Consider the following 13,625-nt stretch of genomic DNA (forward strand, 5'->3'; position numbering starts at 1 on the left):
CAATCTTGATTGATGGGAAAATAGCTTCTCATAGTCAAAATATCTTTAGCTAGGTCGAACGTAACAACCAAAAACATCTCAAATCGGGCCAAGGCATCTGCGATTGCGAAGGTCCTGGCATCGACAAGCTCCCTGGGCAAGAAGGTCCTGAGGCTCCCAGCACGAGTGCAAGGCCTGGCAAGGCTAGACCCCTTTTCATATGGGGTCAGTCATTTGAAACTTCGGCGGAGCATATGTGGGAGGTTGATTTCGTCACCGCGTCGGCCCTCACTGCGCTTCCTTCTTGCCTCCGCACAACTTGATGGCAGCAGAATCCTCGAAGAATGAGATAGCACTCGATCACCGTGAGCCTGCGGGCTCAACCACGGCACCATCACCTATTGCAGAGCCCCTACTGCCTCCGCCAGAACAGTGTGTCATCTGCCTCGACCACATCTCTGACAAAGCGATTGCCCTACCCTGCCGCCACGACCAATTCGATTTCCCGTGCCTGGGGACATGGCTGCAACGACAGCAAGTGTGCCCACTGTGCAAGGGCCACGTCACCGCCATCAGATTTAACGTCGGCGACGGCGATAAGGAAAGGAGTCAAGTGTTCTACCTTCCTCCTGAAAATGCGCAAGCCGGCCGAAGTTCGAGTGGGCTTGCCACCGCCGCTACTCGGCAGCGACGATTAAGATACGGTCGACCGTATGCAAGAGGCGGGCACTACAATACCGCAAGAGACGCACGATCTGAAGCATCGAAAGACGCCGCCCTCGAGTTTCGCAGACAGGTATACCGGCAGGGACTCTATTCACTCCATGTTGGCACGAATCGGATCTCGCGATATCGGAATGTCACGCCTTCATCCTTTACAACAGACGAGCGCCTGACATCCCGAGCGCGGGTGTGGATCAGACGTGAACTTCAGGTCTTCAGTTTCCTCGACCCTAGCTCTACCCAATCTTCCCGTCCTGGATCCAGCGACCGTCGGGCCAGCAACGCTGATTTCCTACTCGAGTACATCATTGGTATTTTGAAGTCGATTGATTTGAAGGGCAGCGCAGGACAAGCGGAGGAGTTGTTGAAAGATTTTCTAGGACGGGACAATACTCGGTTGTTCTTGCATGAACTGGAGGCATGGGTGAGGAGTCCGTACGAGCATCTCAGAGATTGGGACAGGGCTGTGCAGTACGCGGTGCCATCAGGGTTAGAGATGGACACCAATGGGCCGGGCAACGTTCGACGCGAAACCATTTCCTGCCTCCAGACGGATGAGACGAAACCACCCAACAGCGCGGCCGGCGTGCCTCGTTGGTTCTCTGAAAGATTTGTGATCGGAGACGAGGGGTCACGAGCGACACGAATGTGAACACTTTCTTGCCTGGCTTGTGTCCGGCAAGACGAACTTGTGGTGATGGAGCTGCGTGACATGGAACGGGACTTTGTCGTGAGGATCCCATGAACAGTCCACAGCGATGAGAAATGCATATATGATATAGATACGACCCCAGTGATAGAAATACACAGTTTGCCCGCCCTTCGATTCTCTATGGGCCTTGGATGGTCTTGTGCAAGACTTGTGACGGCAAATACTGGGATTTGAATTCCAACGTGTTGCATGGGATAGACTCGTCGCCACCCCCCTCGAGCAGCTCCTAGTGGCCAAATCACATAAGCCCGCAGGATAAACGATGCCAAGTCCGCCGCATTCGGACATGGCTCGGGCGTTCTTATTACTTGGTCTTTCTCTCTCCTCCATCAAGGAACAGGTTTGGCCATTGTTAGAATTACCTATTACCTACCTACCTACCTAGGTAAGACCTTACATACTTGTACACTCGATTCTCCGCCGTATCTGGTGTCGGATCCGCCAGCCCTTAGTCCTCAGCCGCCCGACAAAAGAACCTGGACACTTCTCGACCGTTCTGTTTGTCATTTTCTTTTCCCGTTGCCTTTCCTTTCCCCTCGATGAAACTTTTGATGACGCAAAGGATGCATGCACATCCACTCACCACACACTGTCTTCAACACAAACACCCCAGAACGATGACAAAGCGCCCCTTGATTCGAAGCTAGGGCATCCGATCTACCTCATCGCTGCCCGCATATTTTTCTTACATACCACTGCTAGGTTCGCCGGGTGGAGTATAACCCTGTATATGTGTTTATATTAGATATCTATATATCTTGTTCCCTTTCCCTCCCATTCGATCGGAATCCTTTGTATGCAAACATCTCCTGACCCTCACCGGATCTTCGATAACACTACCCCTGGCTCTTTTCATTCGACTCAAACCAGCACACTCAGCTGGTCAATTTGATTTGTTGCAAAGATGCCCTCCCACACCACCAAAAATCTCGCCCTGGTCTTCACCAAAGTCCCCGACCGGAACCCCGTGCCTGGTGAACACATTGCTGTCAAAGATGTCGGCCCCTTCGACCTGGACCAACCCCTTCCTTCCAATGGCCTGCTTCTAGAAACACTCTACGTGAGCTTCGACCCATACCTCCGGGGCCTCTTGCGGGATCCCTCGGTTAAGTCATACCTGCCCGCCATTCCGCTGGGAAGTCCCATTGCCGCGGCAACTCTGTCGCGCGTTCTCCGCTCAAACCTCGAGGGCTATGCCGAGGGAGACGTGGTGAGGCTGGTGCTGCCCGTGCAGCAGTACAACGTGTACGTGGCAAAGCCGCCCAGGGAGGGCGAGGCGCAATGGGAGCGACCGTTCAAGATCCCCAACCCGGACGACCCCGGTCTCGACCTCCGACATTACCTGGGCGCTCTGGGCATGCCGGGCCTCACTGCGTACTCGTCACTGTACGAGATCGGCAAGCCGAAGCGTGGAGATATCATTCTTGTATCGTCCGCTGCGGGTGCAGTAGGGCAATTGGTCGGCCAGTTGGCGAAACACGAAGGCCTGACCGTCTTTGGGTCGGTGGGCAGCGACGACAAGTTGGATTTTATTGTCAACGAGCTGGGGTTCGACGGCGGGTGGAACTACAAAAAGGAGCCCAGTACCAAGGAGGTGATTGCGCGTCTGGTCCGCGAGTACAAGGAGAAGAAGGGGGAGAAAATGCCCGAAGAACCCGGCAATGGAGAGGGAGGCATCGATATCTTCTACGACAACGTCGGTGGCGAGCAGCTGGACGGTGCGATGGAGATGTTGAATCTGTTCGGACGGTGAGTAGTCCTTCAACCCCCTGAAAGATTCCATTCCTCCCCGTTTCGTTCATCCAAGGCATTGACCGACTAACCATCTCCCCCACCACACAGCATCGTGGAATGCGGCCAGGTGTCACAATACAACCTACCGCCGTCGGAGCGGTACCCGATCCGCAACACGTTCCTGTGCGTGGTCAAGCGGCTGACCATGACGGGGTTCATGGTCGGCGACGCCAACATGGGGCCCAAGTACGCGAAAGCGCACCAAGAGAACGTCGCGCGGTGGTTGCGCGAGGGCAGCTTCAAGGCGAAGATCCACCAGGACGTCGGCATGGAGGCTGCCGCTGAGGCGTTCGCCGGTATGCTCGAGGGGCGGAATTTTGGAAAGGCCATCTTGAAGGTCAAGGTCTAGCGTCGAGCGAGCCTCAGGCCGAGACCTCAGAGGGCCTTTAGGATGATGGGGAAAGGAAAAAAAAATCATCCAATTACTGAATACATATGCACGGGCTTAAGGAGCTGTAGTGTCTGTAACTATGTAGGCCAACGGCAAGGAAATCTAGAGCCCTGTCCTCCTGTGTCCGTAAGGGATGCAATGAGATGAACGGATATCATTGAAGGACTTGAGATGAAGAAAACCATGAATGTGAGACGAGTCCCCCTTGTTTCAACTTGATAATCCCTTTTTTCTTCTGTGCGGATTATGCCATGTGCACTGTACAATACAAATCACTACCTAGGCCTCTAGAACTACTAGATCGCTGACCATCGATCAGAGATGCTCGTCAAAACACTTCGCCCCTTTTTCTCTCTCTGCTTTCTCGACTCGCTTCGCCCGCAAACCATACTCACGCATCATCTCTTCTCTCCGACCATACCACCTACTCCGTCTACTCATCTTATTCCACCTATGCCAGGTTCCGCGCCATATCATTCCTGATCCGATTATAATCCAACAAGCCCTCAATACTACCCACCGCGCTCACCGCAACGTCCTGATCCCAAAGCTTCTTCTGGCAGAACCGCATCACATCGTTTGCTGTAATTTGGCCGATCACGCGCTCAATCTCCGCGGGATCCATTCTCCTGCCAGTCGTGACGATTTGTCGTCCGATGTCCTCTGCTACGGCCGTTGTGCCGTCAAGGCTCAAGAGGATGGAGGCTTTGAGCTGGGCTTTGGCGCGTTCGGTCTCTGCTTCGGACACATTGAAGGAGAGGCGGGACCACTCGCGCAGGGTAAAGTGAACAAGGTCGTCGATTTGGGTCTTGTTCTCGGTAACGAGGTAGATTCCCCATAGTCTGCATCAGCCACGTAGAAAGTCATGGTTAGCCTCTTGACATTTGCAGTCGCAAGAATAGTGGAGGTTTGGGGGCCACAGGCAAAGACTTACCCAGTATCGCTGTAGCTCGTGGAGAAGCTCATGAAGCTATTGGCCAGGTTATTTGCATTCACAAATGTGCTGAGTCTTGAGCCAAGGTACGGGGAATTGCCCATCGTCCGGTCCCAATTCCCTACGATCGCCTGGGTAACTAGGGCCGGGAAATACTCGTCGTCTTTCCAGGAAACACCTTCAACGGCAATGGCAATGTGTGCGGTGGGGATCGTGTCGTCCCTTATCCTGACTTCGGAGCCAATGAAGTTGGGTTTACGCTTCTGCTCGGCGGCAACTTCGGCGGCATAAGGTGTCGGCGGAGCGGATCTCAAGTGTCCGAAATGTTTCTCGGCCAGCTTGACCAATTCCTCATGAGGGATACCACCTGCGCCGACAAGGACCATACGGTCGGCGGTATAATTGGTGGTAATATAATCAACCAGATCTTGTCGAGAAATCGTCTCAATGTTCTCCTTGGGTCCGAGGATGGTGCGGCCGAGAGGTTGATGCATGTAAGCTGTTGCATGCAAGTGGTCGAACACCACTTCCTCCAATTGCTTGTCGACTTCCTCCTGTTCCCTGAGAATTACATCTCTTTCGCGCTCGATGGCTGCAGGCTCGAGTTTGGAGTTTTGGAGGATGTCGGAAAGAATATCGACGGTCTTGGGAACATCGGAGTTGAAGGATTTGGCGTAATAAACGGTATTTTCACGCTGCCGGATTGGTTTAGTAACATATGGAAGCTAAAGCGTAGCCCTACGTACCGAAGTGTATGCGTTCAGGTGGCCACCCATGTTCTCAATCTCGAGCTCTAGTTGATGTTGGGTTCGCCTGCCAGTGCCCTGCAGTTCCATTTAGTCCCTGCGCTCGAGTCTTCTTGTTTCACTGCTCACCTTGAAAGCAAGATGTTCTAAGAAATGTGCGGTTCCATTGGTCTTGTCTGTTTCCGCTCTGCTCCCGGCATCAATCCAAACACCGACAGTGGAGGTCTGGGCCCATGGCGAATGCTCGGTCGCGATCTAAGTGCCCCTGTCAGTTACCTCAAGCCATTGAGCCGCAGGAGTCGAGAGTTGTACCGTCAGGCCGTTCGAAAGAGTGGTGCTTTCGGTTCTGGAGGGAGTGACGGGGTTGGCGTAGCGGCGGAGAGGAGACTGAATGGCATTAAGAGCTTGTCTGCTTCGAAGGGACCGCTGAAGATTCAGCGCCAGCCGCTGAGACGCCATTGCAGAGGGTTGATCAAGGGAAGGAGAGCGGTGGCAGCTGCAGCTGTTTGTCGTAGTAGAAATGAGCTTTGAACGCAGGCGACTTCGTGGTGCTTGGGAGTTTCTGGAGCTCAGATCTTCCCGAACATGCGCTATACCTAAAAGGGACAGAATTCTTTACACGACAGCTCATTGGCCAGACCAAATCGGCCCCCGAGTACTCGGTAGAGCAAAGGGAGCATTCGAAGAGAAAATCTCAAGATTCATCGACTTTGCTATGAAATCGAACAGCTCGTGTTTCGTCACACTTGTCCTATTTCTTACGTGAAATTCCACATGGCTTGCCCAGCATCCAGCGTCGTCCCCTCGAAATCGAAGAACGGCATGCCCAGCCCCAAAGCAGGATCTCCAAAATCAAAGGCAGTTGGATCCAGCGAGCCATAGTCAGGTACATCCGTCTGCCCATTGGTGACCTTGCCCAGGTTTACCGTCGTATCGACCGGTTGACTCGGGGATGCTAATGACTGACTTGAGCGCTCTCCATTGACCCTTACACGGTTCTTTGACCGTGCTGGCCCTCCCAAGGTCTCCGCCATCTTTTCGAGTCCCTCAGCCATTCTGTGGATCAAATGATCTTTACCAACGTCCGTTGACTTGAAATGTTGTGCCAGTGCATTGATGAGCCTTTGAAAGCGAACCGTGTCCAAGAACAGCTGCTCGCTATGCTTTGTTGCGATTTTCAGAAGAAACATGCATGCAAATGCGATCATGCCGTGGATATGGTGCGGAACATAGGCGATGGCTATTTGCGCATCTTTGTCATCTAGGAGAAGGTTGATGATGGCAGTCGCGGCAGCAACTGCGGCTGAAGCATTCTCCAAAAAGTGCTCTGGGATAACAGCCCCGGATTCAGGTAGTCCTCGAAGGACATATGATTGGAGATAGAGCTTGGCCCAGTGATAATGCATGACTGCACCCTTGTTGGGCCAGTTGCCAATATATTGGCTTGGATCTGGATTGACGTTAGTACAGACCAAGGAATCGCGAATCCAAACTGCTTACTATGCCTCGAGAACCTAGCAATCCAGTCATCCAAGTCACGCTCAAAGCCTGCAATCTTGGTTAGAGCAGAGACCGGCAACACCGAGCTTGTATCCTCGGGGCCTAGAGTCTCTCGTATTTGGTTCATCAGATACATCAGGCAGATTTGCCCCGCAATTCTGCGGTCGGCATCTGTGGACAGAGAGCAGGCCAGGTAGGCCTCCCATCCAGTGATGTAGCTTTCGTTGTCACGCATAATGGACGATCGGCCATAGAGGATAGACAAATGGTGGTCACATATATAGAGCAGATAAAGTACTCTGATGCCATCCATGGCTTCCTGCAACTTTGTCGGGTCAGCCTTTTCCGGCGATCTCACAGACTCTGCAATTTCGTGATAGTACTGTCGAAGGTGAAATTCACTGGCACGGCGAATGGCATAGCCAGACAAGGTCCAGGAGATATCGCTCAGCCAGTACGATCCAAGAACCAGGGCTCGTAGATATTCCATGTCGATTTTCCGTTCAAACATGGCATTAGCGACCAATCTCCTATACTCCTTGCTGCAAACCGAGTATAGGTGACCTAGCTTAGTGTCGTGAAGAGCCGCGACAGTAAGAACACACGCGGTCAATGTTGGCGAGCGGCGTCGGAAGGACTCCAAGTCGGAGTAGTCCGGACATATGTGCCAAATATAGGGGTCAAGCTTGCTGAGATAGTAATTGGCCAGGTGCTCTGCATCTTCTTGCTTCACCAGGCCCCTTGCAATAAAGTCAGTATCTCGCAGTTGTTTGCATATTCGTGACTGATCTTCCGTAATGTTCTCAGATGCTCTTAGAGATCGCATCCCGGTGATCTGATATAGCGATTCGATGGGCACATGTGACAGATTGTCTGCCACTGGCGTAACTTTGGGCGAATTGTCCAAAGACTGATCCTCATCGTCAGGATCATTACCTTGTTCTTCCTGGTCGAAGAAGATGGCAGGATCTTGGGTCGAAACGAGCATCTGCGGTAGAGACGGCAGCTGTAGTGTTCGAACGATCTCCTCGACGGCGGCGTACAGAGCCGTAACATCTTTTGTGACGGCGGCTTTCCATTTCGAATCCTCCGACATGAGGGTCTGCAGACTTTTGTTGAGGCGGCACGATAGCCCTCGTTCCTTGCATCGTTGACACGGCGGGTCTCCAATCATAATACACTTGATCTGCACAACACGTCTATTCAGTTATCTCGAACCCCGAAGAACCGCTGAAGCCCTACTTTTTGCTTGCGGCATGCTGCGCACGCCTTGACCTTTCTCGATATCCCGGGCAACTTGGCGTCCACTGTGGCTCCATTGGTGGTGGAATTGGTCCGTTGTGGACGGGACGGGGCTTTGGCAATGAGACTGGGCTCGTCAAAGGAATTGCGAGGTTTCTTTGGCGAGGCCGATTGCGCAGGAGAGGTATATGTATGAGGAGACGTCGTAGAGGTTGCTCTCTGTGGACTGGGACCCGGAGCAGAGCGTGGGGATGGAAGTTCGGCCTCTTGCCAACTCCGCTTGGACATTTTTGGGGAGTGAAGGACGACGAACTAGAATGTATAAACCAAGATAGGAATGTAGTCAAGTAGGGAGCGAGAGAAGTGGAAAGTCGTCTGCGAATGCGATATCCCTAACCCAGCACTGTCCAAAATGTCGCCATGAGATCAATCGCGCAGGGTTCGTACATAGGACTGAGAATGAGTCGAAAGGCGATTATAACGGCGGAGAACAGGGCAGAGGCCATTGGTAAGAACAGGGACACCCAGGTGAGGGTACTTGCCCGCTTGGAGTTAGTCAGCCGCTGTCAGTCAAAAAGTTGTGAGCGTGCTTAGGCGTGTTAGCGGCGAGCGGGCAACGGCGGGCTACCCAGTACGGAGTGCTCCAGGCCACCCTTGAGCAACTGAGGCATGCCGCTGCGGCTACCCACTGCCCAGCCAGCCAACCCCACTGCCCGCTGCTGACCAGCCCCCAGCAGCTCGGGGCAGAGTGCCGACGGCTTTCCTCTCCAAGACCAGCAGCCCAGCGGCCCAGCATCACGTTCTCACCCTCTTTGGGCATGGCCGCGCGGACAGCGGTAACACTCCGGGTCCAATGAGCGGTTTAGCATTCGCCGCAAGAAACGTTTTCCCTCCTCTGATGCTTCGCTCACATAGTTCTTCTGTATTGTGCTTAACCTTTGCTAACCTCGCTATCAAAGAAAAACCTCTAAATCTTGGTAAACGGGTCGTCGAAATACCAGACAGGGTCTCCTTCAGGGTCCACCTCTGTCTGGGTATAGCCGTTGCCCATGAACGCAAATCTATTCCCCGACATGTACGTGATGTTGTAGTCCTCCCACCTCACGTTCTTCATAATTTCGAAGAAGTGCAGTCGACTGCCCGGGTAGATGGCGGTCACCGGGCCATGTGTTTTGCCGTTCTTGAACCATGACCGGCAGGCTGATGACCAGACCAGTCTCTTCATCAGCTCGTGGGTGTGGTTGTACAGATCCTTGATGGCTTCTTTCTTGGGTTCAACAGCCTTGATGCGTTCCGTTTGAATCTTCTCAATGACCTGGAAGATGTATCGGGTGTACCACTCGAAGATTGGTAGGATGCTCGAATGCGATGCCGGTCCGTTGGGCCCTATCAGAAGGAACAGGTTGGGGAAGTTCTCAGCTGTAATGCCGAGGTAGCCTATTGGAAAGTCGCCAAATTGCTCATGAATCTCTGCGTTATTGCGACCGAAGACTTTAAAATGCGGTGTGAAGGAGGTGTCGAAGCCTGTCGCACAAACGACAACGTCCACGTCGTGCTCAACCCCATCCTCGTCCACGATACCAGTTTCTGTCAATCTTATGGCAGACTTCGGGACGACTTGTACGTTGTCTGCCCTCAATGACTGCAGGTATCCAGACCCAGGGGTCATTCTTCTGCAGCCAAGAGCGAATGGTGGTATCAAGTGCTTGGTCAGAGTCTCATCATTGCCGAGCTGCTCTCTCATAATGTCTGCCACAAGGTCTCGGGATGCTTTCTGATCTTTGGCCTTGAAATGCATCTAATATGAGGTAAGAGAAACGAGCCGGCCTTGCAGGAGTGAGGGGACTTACCAACGTAAATCTCTTGTTGAGTTCACCTTCAACGTCTCGACAGTACTGGGCATGTTTGTCTGGGTGTTTTCTCCATTCTTCCTTCTGCTCTTCGGAGTCTGCGAACAATCAGCGACGCTCAGACTTCCTCAGTGAAAGTCCTACACGAGAAGTTCGTTCCGCCCGGCCCGGCGTACTTAGCACCAAACCCGGTCGTGATCCAGACGGGAGACCTCAAGAAAGCATACAGCTTACCAACAGCTAGGGACAGTGTCAATGAACCAAGACCCACAAAGAGGTGAGCCACCTACTTGGTTGTATCGATGGGATGATTTGTACTGCAGACGATCCGCCGCCAACCACGGCCACAGTCTTCCCTTTCAGATCATAGTTGCTGTCCCATTTCGCTGAATGCATGAGCTTTCCTTTGAACACATCTAAACCTGGAATGCTTGGCCATTTCCACTCACTGACATCTTTCTGTTAGTACACGATGTGGCTCCTGATAAGTCAGAGCGGGCTCTTGCTCACTTCAGGACCCCTGACCCATTGACAAGGATATTGCATGTGTCCTCAAAATAAGAGCCGTCTGGAGCAATGATACGCAATCTCCACAGCCCTGCTTCCTCGTCCCAGGTTGCTGACTCGACCGTCGTCTTAAATTGGACGTATTTCTCCAGGTCATATTTGGTTGCGACGTCCTTCATATATTGCCAGATCTCTTCCGATCCAGAGTAATACCTTGACCAGTTGGGATTCTTCGCCCACGTGAACTGATAGGAATGAGATGGTATGTCGCACGTACACCCGGGATATCGATTTTCCAGCCAAGTTCCACCGACGTCGCTGTTCTTCTCGTAAATTTGCAGTTCCACGTCCTTCAAGGCACGTTCTGCTTTGTAGGCAAACTGAAGTCCCGTCGCTCCAGCCCCTACACAGATGACTCGAATCTTGCGTCTTTGAAAGAGCAATTGCTCGGTAACTCGATAGCCGTCAAAATCTCTGCCATTGTACCAACTGTTTTCGTGAGGGGCATCCGATGGGACAGTAACATCTTCCGTCGGAGCAGCAGAAATGAGCACAACCCTGTCGGCTGTCATGTTGATGGCAAGCAGAGCAAGCGGGCAGACAATCTCACGGCAGTGCGGGAGTGAAGAAAAAATGCCTTGGGTGAGACGAATATAAACCAACCGTTCCGTGATCCTAGGTTATATAAGGCTTTGCGATAAACCAAAGTAAGCAGACATACGAAGCACATATCACAAGACTCCACAGGTCAATAGGCCGAATAGACACTAAGCTGACTGGTGGAGTTGTTGATGAGTGCTCGAAGATATCCGGCTCGCATGCATATCTTCCCTCGGGCGAACCCCGCATGGCCCGATACTCCAACACTGTGCTGGAGCTTCAAGGAGACCAATCCGAAATCCGAGGCTCACGAGGCTGCCAATTTTGGGGGCCTTCGTGAAGAGCTAAACCATATAGCTGCACTCACGTATCCTTCTGCGAGAGCCAACAGTGCCAACCTGGACGAGATGCAATCAATCCATCAACCGGATTGGCAAAGCCACATTGTCGTAAGGTCGAAGGCTAACAATAATTATACAACCGATCTGTCCATGCAAATTTTCCCTTTTATCTGGCACCTCTCGGAGATCAAATAAGCGGAGCATAGAGAGTCGCAGTGCGAGACCCTGTGTAGACTTCCATGGAGGAAGGTGTTCCTGATAGAAGCGTAATAAATTGAATGAAGGCGTGGACGAGGAGCTCTCTCGTTCTCTAGCTGGTGATATAAAATGCAAAGCTTTTGATTGGCTCGGAGACAAGCTTCTTGGCGGCCGAGCAACATCCCATCGAAGCATGCGATCCGGCCATTGACTCTCTCAACCCTCACGCTGTTCGACCACCTTGATTAGACCATCCATCGACCGTACTAGGGATATGGCGGCAGCTTCAAGGACAGCCATGCTTCGACAAGCACAAGTCCTGTCAGCGTCTAAGCGACTGTTCTCGAGCACTACCCAACCACTTCGACCCTTCCGGCCAGCTCCTCTAATCCCTTGTACGAGACAATGGCTTTCCCCACGACTGTCACTTACTTCTCAAATTGCGCCCTTCTCCTCGACTGCTCAAAGGAAGATTCTACCACCAGGTCCGCAAGTCATCCAAGGAGGAGTCAACGACCCTGCGCCCGTGCCGAAGCCTGATCCCCTCCATGGAAGCTATCACTGGACATTTGAACGAATCTTGTCGGTGGCATTGGTTCCCTTGACCATTACTCCTTTCGCCGCCGGCTCCGTCAGTCCGATGCTGGATGCTGCCTTGATCTTTGGCATTCTGATCCACTCACACGCGGGTTTCCAGTAAGTATCAAGCTTACCCCATGTGGCACACCTGCATCACCCCACCGGAAAGCAAAACACTGACACTCCTCCAGGTCAATCATCATCGATTATATCCCTATTAACCGTCACCCGACCGCGCGGCGAGCCTTCATGTGGCTGTTGAACCTAGCCACCCTCGTTGTGGCTGTGGGTTTCTACGAGTTCGAAACCAATGACGTTGGTGTGGTTGAGGCAATGAAAAGAATATGGCATGCGGGTGAGAATGATGCTACAATTGGCAAGGCTGACGTTTCGAGCTTGGGTCATGATGGGAAGCTCAAGAACCTGAAATAAGCAGTGGTACAAAGGTTGAAAGGAGAAAGGGTTGGAAGCCTCCATGTACATGATGCCTTCCAAGAACATGGTTTCTACAAACGACACAATATCCACCAAGCAACCTGTTCTTGGTTTGAGTCTTCTATATCCTGACCATGACTGAAGCAGCCGCCTGCCGGACGCCACTGATCCCAATTTTGTCCTCGTCCAGGGATGGACATATTGTTACTCATCCTCCAGCAAATCCTCGCCCTCGCCCTCTAAGATATCATCATCTTCCGCCTGCTGCATGACCTTCTCAATCAACTTTAGCGTTGTTCTCAATGGGAGGCCGACCACATTATCGAAGCTGCCCTCTATCCTCTCCACCAAAATCGCCCCAGTCCCTTGGATCCCATATCCGCCTGCTTTGTCTGCTCCTTCTCTTGTCCTTACATATGCTAGAAGCAATTCATCCGTGACCTCCGAATCGAATTTCACAGTTGTTTCCTCCGTCGTGGACTCGATAGCGTACCCCGGATCTCTTGCGCTTTCTAGAGGGGTGATGGCGCAGACGGCGGTGTAGACTTTATGTAACCCCGAATCCCTCAGCCCCTTTAACATGGCGATGTGGTGTGCCTCACTTGTCGGTTTCTCCAAAATCTCTCCCAACGAACTCACAACAATCGTATCAGCCGCAATGATCAATCCAGGCTCGCCCTTTTCTTCATTGTTCACTTCCTGTTTATAGACGGCCAGTGCCTTTTGCGTTGCAGTAGCGAGAACATATTCGAACGGGGAAAGTGTTTTGGGAAGATTTTCTGCAAACGTCGAAGGGATTATTTCAATGTTATGCAGGCCGATTTGAGCGAGCAGCTGTTTGCGGCGAGGGGATTGGGAGGCGAGAATGATTCGTCTGTTTCGCAGGAGGTTAAGGGCGGGGAGTTCTAACGGTGGCGGCGGACGGAGGGGGCGGCGTCCGGGCGGAGGTGCTGTGGCTGCTTGTACCCCTGTGGGAGGAGGGATGGAAAGAGCTTCGTAGGAGGGAGGATTGTCCGTGGGAATGCCATTTTTCTGAGATTCAGACATCTTTGCTTGCTGTCTTCTTAAGACAATCCAAACTTCAGTTTACGTGG

At 52.4% G+C, this 13,625-nt stretch overlaps 7 protein-coding genes across 7 annotated transcripts; 3 read left to right on the plus strand and 4 right to left on the minus strand.

Annotated features, from left to right (window-relative positions):
• Positions 1-301: 301 nt before the first annotated feature.
• Positions 302-1,354, plus strand: Z519_10366 (uncharacterized protein; the record flags this gene model as incomplete). Its single annotated transcript, XM_016768083.1, has 1 exon — positions 302-1,354. The coding sequence occupies one exon, from the start codon at positions 302-304 to the stop codon at positions 1,352-1,354; it is 1,053 nt and encodes a 350-aa protein (XP_016615551.1).
• Positions 1,355-2,318: 964 nt separating this feature from the next.
• Positions 2,319-3,557, plus strand: Z519_10367 (uncharacterized protein; the record flags this gene model as incomplete). The annotated part of the gene is made up of 2 exons (XM_016768084.1): positions 2,319-3,163; positions 3,257-3,557. The coding sequence occupies 2 exons, from the start codon at positions 2,319-2,321 to the stop codon at positions 3,555-3,557; spliced, it is 1,146 nt and encodes a 381-aa protein (XP_016615552.1).
• A 493-nt stretch (positions 3,558-4,050) lies between these two features.
• Positions 4,051-5,738, minus strand: Z519_10368 (mitochondrial-processing peptidase subunit beta; the record flags this gene model as incomplete). The annotated part of the gene is made up of 5 exons (XM_016768085.1): positions 4,051-4,441; positions 4,534-5,228; positions 5,280-5,357; positions 5,409-5,534; positions 5,592-5,738. The coding sequence occupies 5 exons, from the start codon at positions 5,736-5,738 to the stop codon at positions 4,051-4,053; spliced, it is 1,437 nt and encodes a 478-aa protein (XP_016615553.1).
• A 299-nt stretch (positions 5,739-6,037) lies between these two features.
• Positions 6,038-8,309, minus strand: Z519_10369 (uncharacterized protein; the record flags this gene model as incomplete). Its single annotated transcript, XM_016768086.1, has 3 exons — positions 6,038-6,729; positions 6,780-7,965; positions 8,022-8,309. 3 exons carry the CDS (start codon positions 8,307-8,309, stop codon positions 6,038-6,040), a joined length of 2,166 nt encoding a protein of 721 aa, XP_016615554.1.
• A 679-nt stretch (positions 8,310-8,988) lies between these two features.
• On the minus strand, positions 8,989-10,950 carry Z519_10370 (uncharacterized protein; the record flags this gene model as incomplete). Its single annotated transcript, XM_016768087.1, has 5 exons — positions 8,989-9,819; positions 9,872-9,969; positions 10,016-10,111; positions 10,162-10,319; positions 10,382-10,950. The coding sequence occupies 5 exons, from the start codon at positions 10,948-10,950 to the stop codon at positions 8,989-8,991; spliced, it is 1,752 nt and encodes a 583-aa protein (XP_016615555.1).
• Positions 10,951-11,791: 841 nt separating this feature from the next.
• On the plus strand, positions 11,792-12,528 carry Z519_10371 (uncharacterized protein; the record flags this gene model as incomplete). The annotated part of the gene is made up of 2 exons (XM_016768088.1): positions 11,792-12,213; positions 12,288-12,528. 2 exons carry the CDS (start codon positions 11,792-11,794, stop codon positions 12,526-12,528), a joined length of 663 nt encoding a protein of 220 aa, XP_016615556.1.
• Positions 12,529-12,735: 207 nt separating this feature from the next.
• Z519_10372 (septum formation protein Maf) lies at positions 12,736-13,578 on the minus strand (the record flags this gene model as incomplete). The annotated part of the gene is made up of 1 exon (XM_016768089.1): positions 12,736-13,578. The coding sequence occupies one exon, from the start codon at positions 13,576-13,578 to the stop codon at positions 12,736-12,738; it is 843 nt and encodes a 280-aa protein (XP_016615557.1).
• Positions 13,579-13,625: the final 47 nt, after the last annotated feature.

The sequence above is a fragment of the Cladophialophora bantiana genome (genome assembly GCF_000835475.1).
Source record: "Cladophialophora bantiana CBS 173.52 unplaced genomic scaffold supercont1.18, whole genome shotgun sequence".
Lineage (NCBI taxonomy): Eukaryota > Fungi > Ascomycota > Eurotiomycetes > Chaetothyriales > Herpotrichiellaceae > Cladophialophora > Cladophialophora bantiana.